General features: G+C 33.0%; 4 protein-coding genes across 4 annotated transcripts; 1 reads left to right on the top strand and 3 right to left on the bottom strand.

Annotated features, from left to right (window-relative positions):
* Nucleotides 1-75: 75 nt before the first annotated feature.
* Nucleotides 76-4,644, bottom strand: LOC149743429 (tyrosine-protein kinase Src42A-like; the record flags this gene model as incomplete). Its single annotated transcript, XM_089882116.1, has 9 exons — nt 76-1,120; nt 1,352-1,511; nt 1,574-1,752; nt 2,110-2,268; nt 2,359-2,536; nt 2,987-3,150; nt 3,237-3,361; nt 3,945-4,083; nt 4,458-4,644. Coding segments are annotated over 9 exons (1,479 nt in total), but the record flags the coding sequence as incomplete, so codon positions are not given.
* Nucleotides 4,645-7,104: 2,460 nt separating this feature from the next.
* LOC149743430 (uncharacterized) lies at nt 7,105-9,471 on the top strand. Its single transcript, XM_089882053.1, has one exon. The coding sequence runs from the start codon at nt 7,200-7,202 to the stop codon at nt 8,487-8,489; it is 1,290 nt and encodes a 429-aa protein (XP_089738179.1). The 5' UTR covers nt 7,105-7,199; the 3' UTR covers nt 8,490-9,471.
* LOC149743431 (lysoplasmalogenase TMEM86A-like) lies at nt 9,226-14,050 on the bottom strand. Its single transcript, XM_089882115.1, has 6 exons — nt 13,902-14,050; nt 13,357-13,511; nt 12,272-12,393; nt 11,109-11,322; nt 10,729-10,861; nt 9,226-10,443 (listed from the first exon to the last, which is right to left on the bottom strand). Exons 1-6 carry the CDS (start codon nt 13,953-13,955, stop codon nt 10,201-10,203), a joined length of 921 nt encoding a protein of 306 aa, XP_089738241.1. The 5' UTR covers nt 13,956-14,050; the 3' UTR covers nt 9,226-10,200.
* A 732-nt stretch (nt 14,051-14,782) lies between these two features.
* On the bottom strand, nt 14,783-18,315 carry LOC149743432 (LRP2-binding protein-like). Its single transcript, XM_089882078.1, has 7 exons — nt 18,007-18,315; nt 17,424-17,537; nt 17,083-17,225; nt 16,635-16,792; nt 15,945-16,116; nt 15,612-15,777; nt 14,783-15,018 (listed from the first exon to the last, which is right to left on the bottom strand). Exons 1-7 carry the CDS (start codon nt 18,226-18,228, stop codon nt 14,953-14,955), a joined length of 1,041 nt encoding a protein of 346 aa, XP_089738204.1. The 5' UTR covers nt 18,229-18,315; the 3' UTR covers nt 14,783-14,952.
* Between the last annotated feature and the right edge of the window lie 182 nt (nt 18,316-18,497).

An 18,497-nucleotide genomic window follows, 5' to 3' on the forward strand; every position in this document is an offset into this window, starting at 1 on the left:
CCCCCTATTTTAACATAACACCCTCTTCTAGCACCCCTATTTTACAAACCCCTCCAAAGCTCACACTTGGCAAATTTCAAAGTCACCGATTAGGAAAATTGAATGGAATTTAATCTTTTTGATTGAATGTTGTTTTAGTGACAACAAAAAATAAAATAACACTAGTTGTCGATTGCGGCATTTCTGTAACTTATAACATTTTTTTTATTCTTGCTATGATGTAAATTTAGTGCATTTTAAAGGTTTTGTACAAATCTAGAAGTCAAGTATGTAAAGTTTGTTAAATCATTTTGTTAAATATTTAGCCACTTCTGCTAACAGACATAATTTAAATAATTTTTTCGTGTATAAATCTTAATGTATTTCCGATGTTTTATCTGACAGGACTTCATCAGAAAATGATACTTGCATTTCCTTATTGTTTACATTCTGTTAATTTTCCAATATTGAAGAATTTGGTCCAATAGCTAAAACCAGTGCAAATAATTTTAAATTTTTATTCAGAAAAACAATTTCTGGACAGTAATAATGCCTGGACAAATACAAAATTTTGTGATTTAAAAAACTAAAAAAATTATTTATCAATAAATACATCTAACAAAAAAAATTATTGCATAATAATAACGTATATAAAAACTTGGCATAAATTAAAATTTAAAGAAAATTAGAAACAGCAATTCACCTAGCTTTAATGACTTTTAAACAAAGAAAATAATTGAAATAACAGGCACATAATACTGCCATAATTTACATGTTGCACTGTACTTGTTGGAAACAATAATATTTGATGTCGTGATAATACTGCTGTATAATTCAGTAGCATTATTTTTCTAATTATTAAATAGGCATCTGTAGAAAAAAATTTAAAAAGTCTCCTCGGACAAAGTGTCCCATCTTCCCCCACCCTACTATATACAGAAACACATTTCTAACTATTCCCAAAAAGCAGCGGAATCACAAGTTTCCAGTTGCATTACAAGACTTTCAAATGAAGGTCGCTGGTTTGGATCCTTGTGCCAACAAGCCATCATGATGTCATATAATTGTTCTGAACACTTTTCCAATTTTTCCATTCTGTATCCACGTTCTACTTGTTCCAATACTTCAAAAGTCTGAAAACCTAGTTTGTAATTTAGAATTTAAATTGAACTTGCCTCAGTAGTCAGTAATGCACTGTGAAAATTTTAATCCAAATAAAAACTCCTGACTAACTAACGCAAATGCTTTTACAGATTTCTAAAGATGAATCAACATATGTCAGTAAGACACTGAAGAAACATGTCACACATCTTTTTTTGACAGTGTTATAATCAATTGCATCAATTTAAGCTTTAATTGTACAAAAAATTACCTGCATAAGGAACCCTGCCGTTTCCAATTATTTCAGTGAGTAATATTCCAAATGACCAAACATCTGACTTGATTGTAAATTGCTGCATTGTAGCAGCTTCAGGTGCTGTCCATCTGATTGGGAATTCAGCACCAACTTTTGCTTGGTATATGTCATTGCCCTGTACAAACCTAACTTATTTATTCACTGTTGCTTTTATGTTTTAAATTAAGTTTGACGAACCTGGGTAACCCTTGCTAATCCAAAATCTGCAATTTTGCAAATATTGTTTTTTCCCACAAGAATATTTCTAGCTGCAAGATCTCGGTGAATGTAATCATTTACTTCAAGGTAAACCATTCCTGTGGCAACTTGTATTGCCATCTCTATTAAGGTGTCTTCATTAAGATCTTTTCCTTTTTCTGGATTAAAATATATGACGTACTTTATACCAGCAGTGTTCTATTTCACATACCCCGTGCCCGCTTATGAGTTACCATGTATGTAGCTTTGTGGGTGATCATACTTTGGGAATGTTATGTGTTTTTTTGTATTGTATAGTTGAAAACTTAGACATAAGAAAACACTGGGTTGGACCAATTGCTGTTTAGTATCTTACCAAAAAACACGCATGGCCATAATGATAGCAACAGCGAGCCTCGAACCTGTAGTCTCTTGGCTAAAGGCAAAGGCTTTTGTTAAACGTAAGTAAATGTTGTATATTCCTTTTAACTTATTTCAATAACATTCAATTACATTTCCTTGGAAACAAGAATCACCTCTTAAGTATTCTCGAAGGGATCCATTGCACATTAACTCAGTAACAATGTAAAAAGGTTCTGAGTGAGTGCACACGGCATAAAGTTGAACAAGTTTTGGATGATGGAGTTTTTTCATGATTTTAGCTTCTTTCAAAAACTCTTTTTTATCCAATAAATCTGTAAGAATTGTCATGGTTAAACGCCTTCTGTTAAATTAGAATGTTTTTGACTTAAATCACAGTGAATCATATTTTAAATATCACTTACCTGACTTGATCATTTTTTTCACTGCTACCCTGGTTGTTCCATTCCACAACCCTTTATATACTTCACCAAAATTACCTTTCCCCAATTTTTCTTTGAGTTCAATTGATTTACGGTCAATCTCCCATTCATCAGCAAGGTCATGAGACAAACCTGCTGTTTGTGGAGACTCCATGACCACCTTTTATGTTATATACTTTGTTTTAGATACACTGATAGGCAACCACCCAAAACATTTATGTGGTATATCATTTAGACACGAAAAACAATTTTTTTAAGACAATATTTACTAATAACTACATAAATAAATAAACGTGTTTATCCTCACGTGGCCGGAAAACGACAGTTGTTAATTATAACACAGATGTTCTGTTTCATACACCTCGTGCCGGCTTACAAGTTACCACAAATGAAACTTTGAAAGTAGTTATTTTTTTAAATTTTTTTATGCATGGCCAATAATTTAGGCAACCCATTAGTGACCACTGGGTTGGAGCAATCACAATGGTAACAGCGACAGCCTTGAATTCCCATTAACTCTGGGAGGCATGCGCGCTAACAAACTTTGCCACAGCACTGGTTAATTCATTAAGACAACATTTGCTAATTACCACATAATTAAAGCACATACTTGTTTGCAAGGTGATCTCAACCTGATATCATTTGCAACCATGTTTTCCTGATAATAACCAACTAAGTCGTTTAAGGTGGCAAACATAGTGCGATGATCAATAGAATATCCTTGACCACCCATTTTTTCTATCTTGATATGGTTCACAGTTGCACCATTTCTAACTATAAAAATATTGATTTCATTCTCTGATGTGTTTGTTCTTTACATTGATATAACTGTTACCTAACACACTCACAAACCATCTCACCACTTAAAGCATATTCATTTGGATTTGTCGTCCTCCTTCTGGCAAGAAAATCACCATGGTTGTTACAAGGTTGCATCAGTAGTGAAACTGCCTCAGAACGATCTGCTGTGTCAAACATCCAAGACCTGTCATGAGATTTGCCAAGGTTGAAAAAAAGCGGAATCAACAGCAAAAAGACAGTTGTTAAAACATGCTATGAATAAAAGATTTGGAAAAAGGCATCAGTTAAAAAGTGTGGCCGTTGCATCCAAAAGTGCCAGCATTTTAACGTTGTAAGCTTACCCTGTGTTTAGAAAGAAAAAGATGCAAATATATATGTATTTAACAAAGTGCTTCAAATATATGTATTTAACAAAGTGCATACTCATTGGTGAGCATGGGGACAGAGTACATATTGCCACAAAAGATTAACTGTTACGGAATGTATATCTAACCTAATGCAAACAACATTCATGTCATTAATTGATTAAGAATAAGAATTCAAAGTTGTTTGTGCTTTGGTTTGGTATATGCTAATTGCCAATTGTGCAAACATACTTTTGCAATATGACTAACAATATTCTATTTATAAGACCTTATATTCACATGCATTATTCTAACAAAAAATGTTCATGCTTTTGATGATGTTAAACTGTTGCAAATTAAATTCAATGTTATACACAAGAAATACTTTATTTACCCGCAATTCAATGTTTTTACAAAACTTACGGTTGTGAAACAACAGAACTCTGTTTTTTAACATAGTTTGTTGGTATGTAACCTTCTGTGACAGAATACAATGGATTGGGTTCCAATAGTTGAGCAATCGACCAATTTTCGCCTTTTTTCAGAATCACCATAGTGTCACCTTAAAATAATACAACAAGGTAAATTTAAAAGAAATTTTTTTAGGATCTTGATATCCTAATTATTGAAATAAATGACAAATGTTATAGGGTTTACTACTGTATACCATAATTATTCATATAAATGTTATATGGGTTATTATATATCATAACTATTGGTATAATGGCTTAAAGCAACGAATTTTATCAATGTATAAATTAATAAATGAATCCTATAATGATTCCACAAATGAGAAACATGAAACAAGACCAAGATTAAAAACTTTTATTTGAAAATACTGGGATTGTTTTACAATTTTCTTCCTAAAGCTATAACTCTTTTTTTTCTATGATAAATCCTCAATATTATTTAGAGTCCAAATTTGATTAAGTTAACCTTTTTTGAAAGTTAAATCTTTATTGGTTCGAGCAACATAGTCATACAGTGCAATGTATATATCTTCTTCTTCAATCTGTGGTATTGGTGGGGCAGGACGGTCTTGTATTGGTGTAGAAAGTCTTCGGTCTAATAAAAGGAAAATGATAACATTTATATAGTAGGGTGGGGAAGACGGGGCACCTTTTTATTTTATTGTCTGATATGGTAGTAAACAAAGAAAGTTTAAAGATAAAACCGTATTCTCACAACTTCCATAGATCGTTGTTAATTGATTGTAAATATGATCAAGAAATTTGAACAAAGGTGTTCAGTCCAAAGGTGTTCAGTCTATGCCACAGTCTAAAGGTGTTCAGTCTACCCACACTACTATATATATTTTATAAGTTTTTTAAATATAGTATAAAGGACAAAATAATTATTATTTTGCAAAATTAGAACGAATAAAATTGAAAATATGGTCAAGCATATGTCAGTGGTTTATTCTTCTATCCCCTCTTGAAGGTTTTATGGTGTTTAGACAGGGAAAGTTAATGATTTTGCAAAATAACTTGGTTAAATGGTCAGTATAATAGCTAGTATGGAAAATCAAAGTAGAATTAGCTGCTGGACCACTGGGCTGGTAAACGTAGATCTTTGCAGCTAACACGGTAAGTAATGAGCGGTTTGTACTGAAAACGTTAAGAAAAACGTATAGTAGGGTGGGGTAAGATGGGACAACTTATTGTTCTATTTTCTCGTTTCCTTTGGTAGTCAACAAAAAACTAACGTATCTTCACGACTCCCATAGACCGTTGTTAGTTGTTTTAAACACGATCAGTATATTTAGCTCTTATATGCTAAAGGTGTCCCGTCTTTCCCCACCCTACTCTGTACCAACTGCGATTTCTTTTGAATTGAAAACGATCAGCGAAACTTTAGTTCAGATATAAAAACAGGACACATTAGTAAAATCAGGTATTAAGAAAATTTGATGATTGGACCAAGTGAACAGCAAATGATAATTGCATATTTTTCATTTTAAGTTATCAGAATGACTGTTGGGTTCGGTCGCTTAAAACACGATTCTCGGCGTTACCATTATTGTGGGTTGTGCAGCCGTAGACAAGTCAATTAAAACTAACGCTAAACTGACAATTGCTCCATTTAACCCAGTGTTCACTAAATAATCACCCAAAAAGTTACATACGTGGTAACTCGTTAGCGGGCACGAGGTGTATGAAACGGAACACCCGTGTTATAACCACTGTTGTTGCCACGCCACGCGGGAATAAATAATTTACATTCATTCATTCATTCATACACTATGTAACTTACTTTGGGTTGGGGTTTTGATTTCATCAAATTCGAACGAACTATTTTCTTTTGCGTCTTTTACTTCTGATACGTCATATTTTTTAAAGCAGCACCGAAACAGTGACAAACATAAACCCATGTTTTCTGATCAAAACAAGAAATTAATCGCCATCATTCGAAAGGCAATCGTCACATATAGGTACGTTACCTTCATAAAGCAGGCTGCGGAGTGTTAATTAGGCTACCAAATGTTAAATATTAGGTTTGTTCTGATAAATAAAAGTCGACATGAACAGAGTGTGGCATTCTGCTTAGGTTTGCAAAGCGTCTTTGTTGTCAAACAAATTTTTAACCTGGTTAAACACATGTAAAGTACAAACATTGCATTTGGGTAGCATTCAACTTTGGCCGTGATTTTAAATATCATTATTCTTAACGACTTTAACTTGTTGCAATTGCTCGGTACCATTTACAAGTGGAGTGTTATACCAGCAAAAAGCTGTAATCAATCAGTGTTATTACATATTAATTAACATTAGCACGTCTAAAATGCCATATGTTTAACAGTACAGCAATCAAAATTTTATGTAAAGAAATTTTTGTGTTAATAGCATATATTTCCGGACGTAACAAAATACATAGTCTTACCAATATTTTGATATTACGTAGAGTGCAGCGAAAAAATGTAGTGAAAACGATGCAAGCACAACTTGCCGGTCGCACGTTGTGCTTAGATTTTTAAATACCACTGTTGCATTTGGGACATGGATATATTATTTTGTAATATTATAGTAGGGTGGGGAAGACGGGACACCTTTGGAACATAATATCCAAATATCCAGATCGTGACTTAAACAATTAACAACGGTCCGTGGGAGTCGTGAGGATACGGTTTTGTAATTCTTTAAATGTTCTTTGTTTACTACCAAATGAATCGAGAAAATAGAATGAATAGGTGCCTCATCTTCCCCCACCATACAATATCATATACTGCTGTACGGATTGTGGTCGCTATTAATAATAATGAAAAAAGGGAACGAAATGTTCTAATTTTACCAAGCAGTTAGGATATGTCAAAATAATCTACTCGGGTTTTAACTTTAAGAGCAACCGAGAGGCAAATTTACATTATATGATATAACAGCCAGCCCGAGATTGGTTTTAATCTTTTTGAGTTAGCAAAGAGGGTTAACTAATAGGGTTCATTATCAGAAAATACATATGCATTTGGGGTCTGTATAGCTAACACGATTAGTATGATGCATCGAGTTAACCAATAAAAATGTAAAGGTATATGTATTCGTATTTTTTAAAATTTTCTATGGCTTTTCTTTAAATGTTGTTCAACCGTAAGGTGGCGAAATACAAAACCATGACAACTAAAGACGCTTAGCAAATAACGTTTGAATATCAGTATAACCTTTATCCTATACATACGTTACAGAAATGGAAAATTCGGATAGTATAAAACTAATTTCAGCTTCTGAAATTGGTGATTATAAGCAGGTGATAGATCTGCTTGAAAATTTAAAAGTCGACCCCAACTCATGCAGTGATACAAGCGGCGAACGAAGGTCTGCTCTGCACAGAGCTGCAGCCTATGGACACATAGACACCATAGCTGCCCTTATACAAGCCGGTGCTGATATTAAAAAGCAAAGCGCCGCTGGTCGACTTGCACTACATGAAGCATGTATTGGGGGACAACCCGAAGCTGTGAAATTGCTCTCAGTTATGAATACGGATACGATTGACCAGCAGGACAGTAATCTTCAGACCCCATCTCATTTAGCAGCACTGCATGGCGAGGAAGAATGTGTTAAGTTGCTTCTTGAGAGTGGTTGTGACCCGTGTATTGGAGATAGAGAAGGAAAGACAGTGGCTCATATTTCGTGTGTGCGAGACAAAAGCAACATTATTAAACTACTTTTTAACTATGGCATCGATTTTGAGAACTCAGACAATAATGGAAGATATCCAATTCACGTGGCTGCTGCCAATGGCAGTTTGAACTGCATAAAAACTCTTATTAGTTATGATGGGGATGTGAATGCAAGAGATAAACTGGGCTGTCAACCATTGCATTATGCTGCGTCGCATGGACATTTGGATTGCTTGCAGTATCTTGCAAAGCAAGGTGCGAAGCTTCAGTCAGTAGATGATTATGGCCGTAGTGCGACTCACTTTGCAGCCAAGCACGGGGCAGTGAAGGTTCTTCACTGGCTATTGGAAACAAAGATTGAAACTAACAACCAAGACAGTAATGGAGAAACTCCTTTGCATTTTTCTGTAAAGTTTGCTCAGGCTCAATGTGCAAATTGTCTGCTTCAACATGGAGCTAGTTTACAAATACAAAGCAAGAAAGAAGAAGATGTGATTCAGTGTGCGAGAAGTTCTGGACATCCCAACCTAATCCTTGACGCGGTAGAAAACAAAATTCGTTGCCCACTTTGTGAAAAACAGTACCAGGTTATAAACTGGGAAAGTAAGCATCAGCCGAACGCAGCAAAGAAATTCTTAGACAGCGCTAAAGTTGGTTACTCCCTACCTAATTTAAAAGAAATGGGTAAACCAACAATTTCATTTCGGGAGAAAAATCGACAAAAAAGAGACCGCATTCTTACAGAGAAAGCTGAACGAGAAAGAAAGAATGAATTTTCTCCAAGAAATTTAGCTGCGAAATTTTATGGCCTACACCCAAAAGAAATCGAATCTAAGAAACCACGAGGTTATTGAAATAAGATTACTTAGTTTAGATATTGTTTATAATGCACCAGGGGCATGATTTACGAAGGTACAAGGCTACAGGCGAAAAGCTAATGAATGCAAGGGTTATAAAAAGTGTCTTACCATATGTGCATTATCTTTAATATTCGACAGCCATCAAATCCAAAAGTGTTAAAATAACGAATATATTGTTTCCATGGAATTATAGTACATTTGTGTTATAACGTCTGTTGTTTTTTTGCCACGCGAAGACAAAAAAAGTTGCACTATCATACTCATTATGAACAACCCATTGTGGCATTATACAGCATCAATATATTTATTAATTTGTTTCCAGTTTAAAATGATATATATTGTATTTATTATTCAAACTAATATATTGTAAACTCTTTTGCTGGAGATTTTATATGTTAGTATTTTTCCTACATGTATTAAGTTAATATGAAATGTGTAGCATATTTCTATGTAAAAGTATTGGTACTATTACTTCTGAAATAATACACCTTCCTAACTTACATAAATACCAATAACTGCTACATAACATGACTCACAGAACAGAGAGTCAAACCACAATTTAGGATTCTGGATTAAAATTTCTCATATTTATAACAGCATGGTCGCACCTATTAACTCATAAAATGTTAAAACAAACTAGTTGGCAAGTTTTCAACCAACGTATAAAGTTCATACAGTCAAAAAATGTATTAACTGAAAACTAACTACATGTTTGAACAAATTAGAAGCCTTATGTAATGAACAAGTAACAACTGGTGTATTTATAAATACCAATCTTTTGACAACAGTAAAAGTGAATTTCTAAATAAAATTATATGCATACTCAATTATGGTATGCTTGGGACAGTTTGGGACATTGGAAAAGAAAAGTAAAAACATTTTAAAATAAAACATTAGGTTAGGCCTGTATTAAGTTACCTTTTTCTTTCTTTAAAATTGATTTAATGTATGAGTCAGTACATGCTGACTTTATCTATTCAAATAAAAATTTTAAACTCAGAAAAATTTACAAAGAACGACAGATAATATACATAGCTTATACAATGAAGAGTAGTGAAAACCAAACCAAGCATTTGAAGAAAATTGTAACACTGTTTAAACACGGCAAGATGTTTTGGCAGTGCCCTTAAATTTTTAAAATTAAGTTTGCCCATAAACCATTTGGTGAACTAGCAAATACAATTAAGAACAGTATGCTTGTTTTTGCTATCACACCATTTGTAAAATAACAGCATATGTTTTTTATGTATGGTCTGTATCCATAGCAACACAGAGAAACATTGGCACCAAACCAAAAAAACTATGTTACAACAGTTAATGTTTACTCTTTTATTATGTAGCAGAGTTAAATTGCATGAGCAATTAAATATTCAACAAAACATGTTGCATTTATGGCTAATATAATATATGAGGTCCATGCTACATAGAACACTTGAACAATTACTATTTCAGTCATAAAATTGTAATAAAATGTATGTAAAACTTTTATTTTTATTAGAGTTATTTTTCACAGCAGTTGACTTTGAATTGCACATGCCTAGTGCCATTTACTAACAATAAAAAAAAATATTATGGAAAAACTATCTTTTTGAAGAAACGTGGCTAAAATGTTAATTTACGAGATAAAGTGAAACCAAAAACAGCACAGCTACCGGGAACAGCATTCAACATAACACAACACCAGCTAAATATATCAACACAAATTTTACTCTTCCTTTGCTTTACTTGCACCTGACCCTCCAACTGTCTCCACAATCCTACCACTTGATGTCTCTAGATAGCACTCGTTCTCGGAGCTGCTACCATCACAAGACAAAGGCTTTGAAACTTCCATTTTTTTACGGAGCAATCGACGTCGTTTAATGTGACGATTTTTCACTACACTCAGCGCAAGACCAAGTTGCGCGAGATAATATGTCGTCATGACAATCCATCTTTGGTTGGGGACCTGCCCACAAAAATACTGTTTGTCATTTTATATTTATATACAAATCAATGTAACTTGTTTTATTCTCGCAGGCAAGAGAAAATGACAGTCATTATAACAGGAATGTTTTGTTGGCCTGCTTACGTATTACCACATATAAACATGTTAGATTAATGAAAATAAATTAGTACAATGACAATGAATTGTATATAATACACAACAAACAACAACAGTCAGACATTACTAATAGTAATCGTACATTTAAAGGCAACAGATTAATCATAACCTAATTTAGCTATGCGTCACCTCTGAATGAAATCGATTTATGGCAAGGCAAGTATCCGAGATGCAAAACATAATCGCTCCAAGACAAGCAACGAGTTCTGTCCATTTCTTGTGACTACTGCCGTTAACACCAGCGCGCACATCTCCCAAGTTCCTAAAGTTGATAAAAAATTTAAATAAAAAAAACTGTAATAAATCTGACCCTCATCTGGTTTTTATGAAGTTGTGAGTATGTATATATATGCTTGATTATTATACAGTTTTGAATTAATTTAATATCAAAGTGAAAGTGGGCATCAGTTTCATAGAATACACACTAGGCATCTTGTTTACGCATTTGTATGAACTCTTCCTGTGGAAATCAGTAGTTTCAATAAACTGTACAGAAGACAGATAATTACCTAATCTTTGCAAGTGCCCTCCAATTCATTAACAGGATAATCATAATATATGCAAGCACAGCGAACTTGAGAACTGTGTCTGTTAATCCATTATAGATATACCAGTACACAAGGGCAGTGAGAGGCATAAGCTTGAGATAAAGGGAAGGTCGAAGTGGTTTCAAACCAAAGGCGCATATGTACATGACATGGGCAACAGCAAATGCACCAGTACCTGTTAAATAAACATTACATAACCAGTGAATAAATGCTTGCTTTATCCTTGTGTGTCTAGAAACAACAGATGTTATAACACAGGTGTTTTTTTCATACACCTTATGCCAGCTTACAAGTTAACATGTATGTAAATTAGTGAGTTACCACGAATGTAACCCATAACCTCTGGGTTAGAAGCACGCACGCTAACCAACTGTGCCACGGCACCGGACATGGTTAATAAAGCACTCTATTTAAACAATTCCATGAAAAAGTCTAATTAATCTAAATCTAATTAGTCTTGTCAATATTGTAACATGGTAATTTATGGGATGTTATACAACACAGAAATGAGCTAATCAATAAACCACTCTTGTCGTCTTTATGAGCACAATTGACATACGTGATTAAAACAAAAAGAAAAATAACAGTATACCCATGTGACCCATATATTGATCTTAAGCTGTCAAGGCTTAAGGAGATGGCAAGAAAATAAATCACTCAGGTGGCATAGCATTGTAAACAACCATGTGAGAACGTTGTTTGTTTTGGTTTCAAACTTACATACGTTTGTGTTGAATGATAAACAATAAAGAATGTCACAACAATGTACTTTGTCAACAAACAATTACTGGTATTATGACAAATGTTTAAGTTATGAGATGGTGAATACAAGCTATTCAAGAAATTTTAAAATATATATCTATCGTGCCTAACTTTTCAGTTAAAATTAACTATTCTGTTACTTCTGCTATCTGGCAAAATGTAAAATAGCTTTTTTAAGCTTATCTGGTATAAAAAAATTAATTTTGATAAAGTCCCACCGAATGACAGATAAAAAATATAAAAAAAAACTTTTATTTGTATACCAGTAAAGCTAAAAAAAGAGATCAAATTTAACTTATATATATATATATATTTCTTTTTGTTTACTTTTAAACAAAAAACTTATTTTAAATATAACTTGCCATGTAGGAAATACCCTTCATCAGCATAAACAAGACAAATATCACCCAGCATAGAAAGCGACAGGCCGGCTAATATGCAGCGTGAATACTGATTTCTTGATGTGAAACTGAATCCATCATACCTAGTAAATAAAATATATATAATTTAAAAGAAATAAATTCACACTTTCACTAAATAAAAACACAAACAAATTAATTTTCACATGACACCAGGTGCATTTATCAATTTGAATACACCAATACCCAGAAAAAAATACACGTATACACCAACTGTGTTAGCTAAATCCATAATATCTGCTATCATAGAACATTAAAAAAAAAACATTTAAAAAAAGCTGTGAGAATATGATTTTATACATTGTTGAATGTTCTTTATTTACTACCAAATTGGACGATAAAATAGAATTAAAAGGTGTCCTATCTTTCCCCACCCTACTATGTTAAGTCATAGGATTAACATATGTAGCCATTGTACTGCTTATTCCATTCATGCTTTACAGTTTAGTGGAAACTGGAAACATATGAATAAAAAAAGTCTAAAGTATTTAAAATACTTTAGACAAAAGGCAAAACATTACAGCTGTTGGAATATTAAATGAATTAAAACATCACACCAGGTATCAAAGAAATTACCTCACTTAAATTATTGATAGTTTATTGATTATTTCATTTAAATATGCAGTTTGAAAACAATCAGACAAAAACAACAACAATCAATGGAAGTTGTTTTTGGAACACAAAGTAATTTTTTTGGTTTAATCGGAAACATACTTAATTTGCTTTTTAAAATAAATCAGTTTTATAAATTAAAAGTTTTATAAATGGCACAGATTTTGTTTTAAAAAGTCAATGTGTTTGCACAGCAGTATGATACATCACACATTCGTATTGTAACATGTATATTGTATAGGTAAGCGAGCATAAAAACTAAACAGATACACAAGATTTTTATCTAAGGTTTCTATAATGTCCACTTAAATAATAATAATAACTTTTATTTGTCTCTTCGACTACGAAAGCAAAGATTTATAAATATTTAAAACAAAAAAACAGGATTTAACAAGAAAACAACAGTTGTTACTTACCAAAGTACGAATATACATAAAGATAATGTGGGTAGACACTTGAGAATCGCAACCACCATATTAGGAGGGTTAATCTCAGGCACAAGGACAAGGTATATGCACGCTGTTTTGAGAAAAGGTACAAGACGTGGTCCAAAATATGTGAATTTTGTGTGCTGGAAAATATTGCAAGATAAAAACGTTTAATTTCAAAAAAATAACATTCAATTCTATTCTATGTGGGTGAGGTCGAGCAGCATGGCACGCCATGGGTTCTACAGGTATTAATACATAATTGTAAATACAACTGCCGAAAGGTAATGACAATTACAAATATTAATTTTTAAACTATTACTATGATGTGTGTTTAGTCATGCGTAATTTGATGTGCAACGCTGAATAGAAATGATTCAACATATCATGATTTTGACTTTTAATAAAGATTTCATGACAAACAATATATCGTCATTGACGTCATATATTATACATACATAATATAACTATTATTTATACACACATTAGCGTGATCGTTAATTTTCTATGAAGTTTCTAAAAATGAATATTACCTTGCTATCATTGCAGCATGACAATTCATCATCAGAAGCAGATGAGCACGCCATTTTTAATTTAACTTACAAAACAACACTTTTTATTTTTTGTATCTTTTTACATGAAATCTATAAAACACAGTTAGGTTATTTAAAAAACTTTTCTCTGTCCCCTGTAAAATCTATCTAAAACGACTGTGGACTTTTAAATCCATCGATAAACTTTTAGTTCAGCTATTTCCAGTATATAATTATGTTTTAAGTGTAAGCTCGTTTTAACAACTGTTGCTTTGTCGCTATATCCTGTCTTTTCGTTTGGAATATTTCTAAATCTTCGCTATTGCTACCGTAATTGAAGAGACAGATAATTAATTATATTATGGTATTAATGTTACTGTTCTGTTATGGCGAGCACTGAGCAGCAATGGCTTTCGTGTGTTTACATCTTTTCAAAGCTATCAGCTGGTCGCGTTCTTTGTAGTGTTACGTCATAGTCAGCTGACTTTTTTACTTTGTATGGCAAATATTAAATACCGGACGCTGATTGGTTAAGAGGGGACCATTCAGTAGGCGTATAAGTCCACGCCAGTTGCTAACACGTTTTTACCAATGAGTCATGTATGAATGTTTGGTTTCGAAATGTGGTAATCTATATTATATTTGGCCTTTTGGACACGCTTGGTATTAATTGTACAGTCAGTTTAGTACTTTTTTTATTGCAGTTTATTTTGAAAAGTAATTGACTGTTTTGTAATGAATAAATGTTTTGCTCAAAAGCACATAGACATGCCCACAATGGTAGCAGCATGAAGCCTCTAACTTGAAAACTATGGGCTACATACAGGCACGCTAACCTTTTATCACAGCATCAGAAAAAGTAAGTAAAGTCAACAATGCAGTCATTTTGATATCACAATTTATTAAATAAAAAATATAACATCATCTATAATAGTTACACTAATGGATAAAAACTATTAACACACAATATCAAGAAGTAAATGCCTTGTGTCCATTTGTAGTAGGCCACTGCATTTAAATAAGCGTTTATTGAAAGAACAATTAGGGAAAATCACAAAATCCCATAAGCTACGTCCATGTGAAAATCGTGGGCTAAAACTGGGTCCAACTCACAAGCCTGTAAAATATGTTTAATTTTTAATTTTCCTAATAAAATTAAACAGTTCAATGATGACAGCCATTATAACAGGTATTATGTTTCACACACTGTACGCCCACGATTTTACTATATATGTACTTATGTAAACAACCGTCACAATAGCTTGCCCAAGAACACGCAGTGGTAGCAGGGTCAAGCCTTGAACCTGAATGCTCTTGGCTAGAGGCAGTCGTGCTAACCAAATATTATTACAACAGACATACATATCAGATTACAGATGTAACTTGTCAACACGACAGTAATACATATGTTGAACATGTAAAGTTCTTGTAGGTTATTAAGTTGTTAGGTCACACATGGCATGACAACATCTTTATAAATCTCTATAATCCAAATTAATCCAGATAGTAATCTATGTGCCTGAACTGTTATATTTTTGTTACAGTGAACATAATATATATATTAACTGTCTCATGTTGCTCTTTAATTTAAAAGTAGAAAAAATTTAACAGAGTGCTTGGTCAACACTCTTTAATTATTTTTATTTACTCTCATGTTTAAAATACACAAACAAATACCCCTTAAATAAAAGCTACTTTAACTACAAATACCTTTTTAAAATATTTATCTGCTTCTTCATTGTCTTGTCTCATTCCATTACCAACAGCAAGGCATCGTGATAGATAAAAGCAAGCATAAGCAATTCCCTTTTTTATGTATGTTGCCAAGCAACCTGTTTCTCTTGCCAATTCATCAATATCAGAATAGGCAACCACCCTGCAAAAATTATATAAAAACAACTAAAAGCATTCAAAATCGCACTATAGTACGCTAGCACGAGGTGTATGAAACAGAACACCTGTGTCCGGTGTTATAATGATGTCATTTTTCGGCCATGCGAGGATAAAGCAAGTTACATTTATTCAACCTTGTTTGGTTCATACCTTCTTGCCAAGTCACTTGCTTTTGTGTACAACTTCTTTTTGTAATAAAGTTCAACTAAACGTCCTTGTGCATAAACATTTCCCCTATCTGCAGCTTCCTTTAGACACTCGTTTGCACTTTCTTCACTGGCTTTGATGCCATCACCTTGTAAGTACATAACACCAAGGATGCCTGCGTTGACACAAAGTTGCTGAATTGATATTTAGAGAGATTGAGTCTTTTTCTTTAACAGCGACACATAGTCTGGGTCATGTATTCAAAAATAATACAAAAAAGTCATACAAAAACTCATGTGTTCAAACCCAACAAATTAGCATAGCATTATTGATGCAATGGTAACAAACTAATACACCACAAAGTTGTAAATTTGTATTTATTTGTATCATTGTTTAAGTTTAGGTTGGACTATTGACAGAATGCAAAACTATATATTAATTAAAACAAAATTGCCTAAATGGTATATATAACCAGTAAATAACCACATTTAGGTTTTTCTGCTTCACATTTATAATAATTTAGATGCTTAAGATAAACATATAGTAATAAATATTTTCCCAATAAAACTGTAAAACATGATTGAATCTAAAAAAGTACAGTCCAAAGCATTTTAACCAAATAATAAAATTTGATTCAGTTACATTCTTGTATTTGAACTCTGATTAATTTTTTTGTTTAAAAATTCTTATTACCTTGAGATTCAAGACTACCATTTCCACAAGCTTCAGAGTGCCAGAAGAAAGCTTGTTTCAGGTTTAGGAAGTCAGGTCTTGAATATAACATACCAAGCATAGTTTGAGCCAACACTGAGGCATTTGGGCTTCCATCATCAGCAGCTTTAATCCACCATCTACAAACATTATTAAATATACATTATGTCCTATTTACATTGTTTAAGCCATGATAAAAGTTTATGCTGGCAAAAGCATGTACATTTTTTTTCATGTCACACCACATTATTATAAGCTTTTATTTGGGTATTAGACTGATCATTGTACTATCACCACTGTATAGTGTTTATTTTAACACATGTTTGTAAGATAGGCTATTAAACTGTTCATGCATTTATACTGGGTACTCATGGGTACTCTGATTTATTATCAGGGTATATACACATGTCAGGCGCCAATGATAGCATACCTTTCAGCTTCCTTATTATTTTGTTGAACGCCATAGCCTTCAAAATATGCTCTTCCAATGTTGAACTGTGCGTGGTGTTTCAAGTGAATTGCATGAACGCTCTTTGATTCAGCAACCTTTTGCATCAATTCAAACCCTTTTTTCTACAAAACTATATCGGTTAAATTCTATACCTATACCATTTGGGTTCAAATTTATGAAAAACCTTAAATTGTTGTATCCAAATATCATTTACAAATATCATTCACTTGTTTATTGTTATAGAGGATAACGTCACAGAGGATGATTTAATATCTAGGTTTGAAAAGTTAAAGGTAGTAATAAAAGGTCGAGTTTCAAACCTCATCTATATCCATCCCAATGCCATCATAATACATTGTTCCTAATTGATATGCTGCTTGGTAATCCCAATCTTTTATTCTTTCAAACTGTATCACTGCTTTATCCAGTAATCCCTGGTAAATTGCACCATTAAAAAATAATTACCAAGGTGGTATTATCTCATTTTTTGTATTAAAATTGGTATGTATATGTATACAGACATGGTAATCCTTTAGCTGGTGGCCACCTAAAATTTTGGTTTCAAAATGTTCCTTAGGTCTCACTGATAACCACTGTATAATTTGTTTTTGAAAAAAACTTGGGCGTTCGTGTCGAAAATTATTATTGAAAGTGCGCGAAATCGTGCTGTGACAGACACCAGAGAGTGTTTTATAAATGAATGAATGAATGAATGACTTTATTTTGTCTCTGTGGTCATGAATAATAATGAAAATCGAAAAAGTTTAGAAAAGAAGGGAAGTAACAGTCAAATAACAGTTATTAAAACATGCCTATGAATAAAATACAACTCCAAAATTTTACAGGCATGACCGTTACATCCACACAATATAATGTAATAAATGACCAAGCTTTTACTTTTACCTCTTCATAATAAAACTGGCCAAGGAGAAACGGAGCAGTTTGGTCACCAGCCTCTATTTTTTCAAGAAGATGTGTTTCAATTTTCTCAAATAGTTGATCGTCTGTCACACCGCTCACGGATCCCGTTTTAGTGTTTTCTTCGACGACTTCGTCCTGTAAGGTGCTAATTACGCTTCCAGCAGGAGCTGTTCCTGGCTGGGCATCTAGCTGTAGTTTTTCCATCGTTTAAAAAAATTCCCAATCTTTCAGTATAAAGTGTTTCAGGCACATAATTTAAACTGCAAACGTAAAAAAAATATTAAACAATTTGTTAAAATTTTTAGTGCAAAAATAAATGCATTATTTTAGTAAGGGGAATTCCAATTACCATGGTAACGCCATTGAAATCTTAAACCTTTTAAATTATGTACGGGGACATTGGTATCAGTTTGGCCCCGGTATAGACCTATAGCTCCAGCGTATTTGTAAAAAACAAAAAATATTTTATAATA

This window comes from Ciona robusta, chromosome 1, assembly GCF_009617815.1.
Source record: "Ciona robusta chromosome 1, ASM961781v2".
Classification (NCBI taxonomy): domain Eukaryota; kingdom Metazoa; phylum Chordata; class Ascidiacea; order Phlebobranchia; family Cionidae; genus Ciona; species Ciona robusta.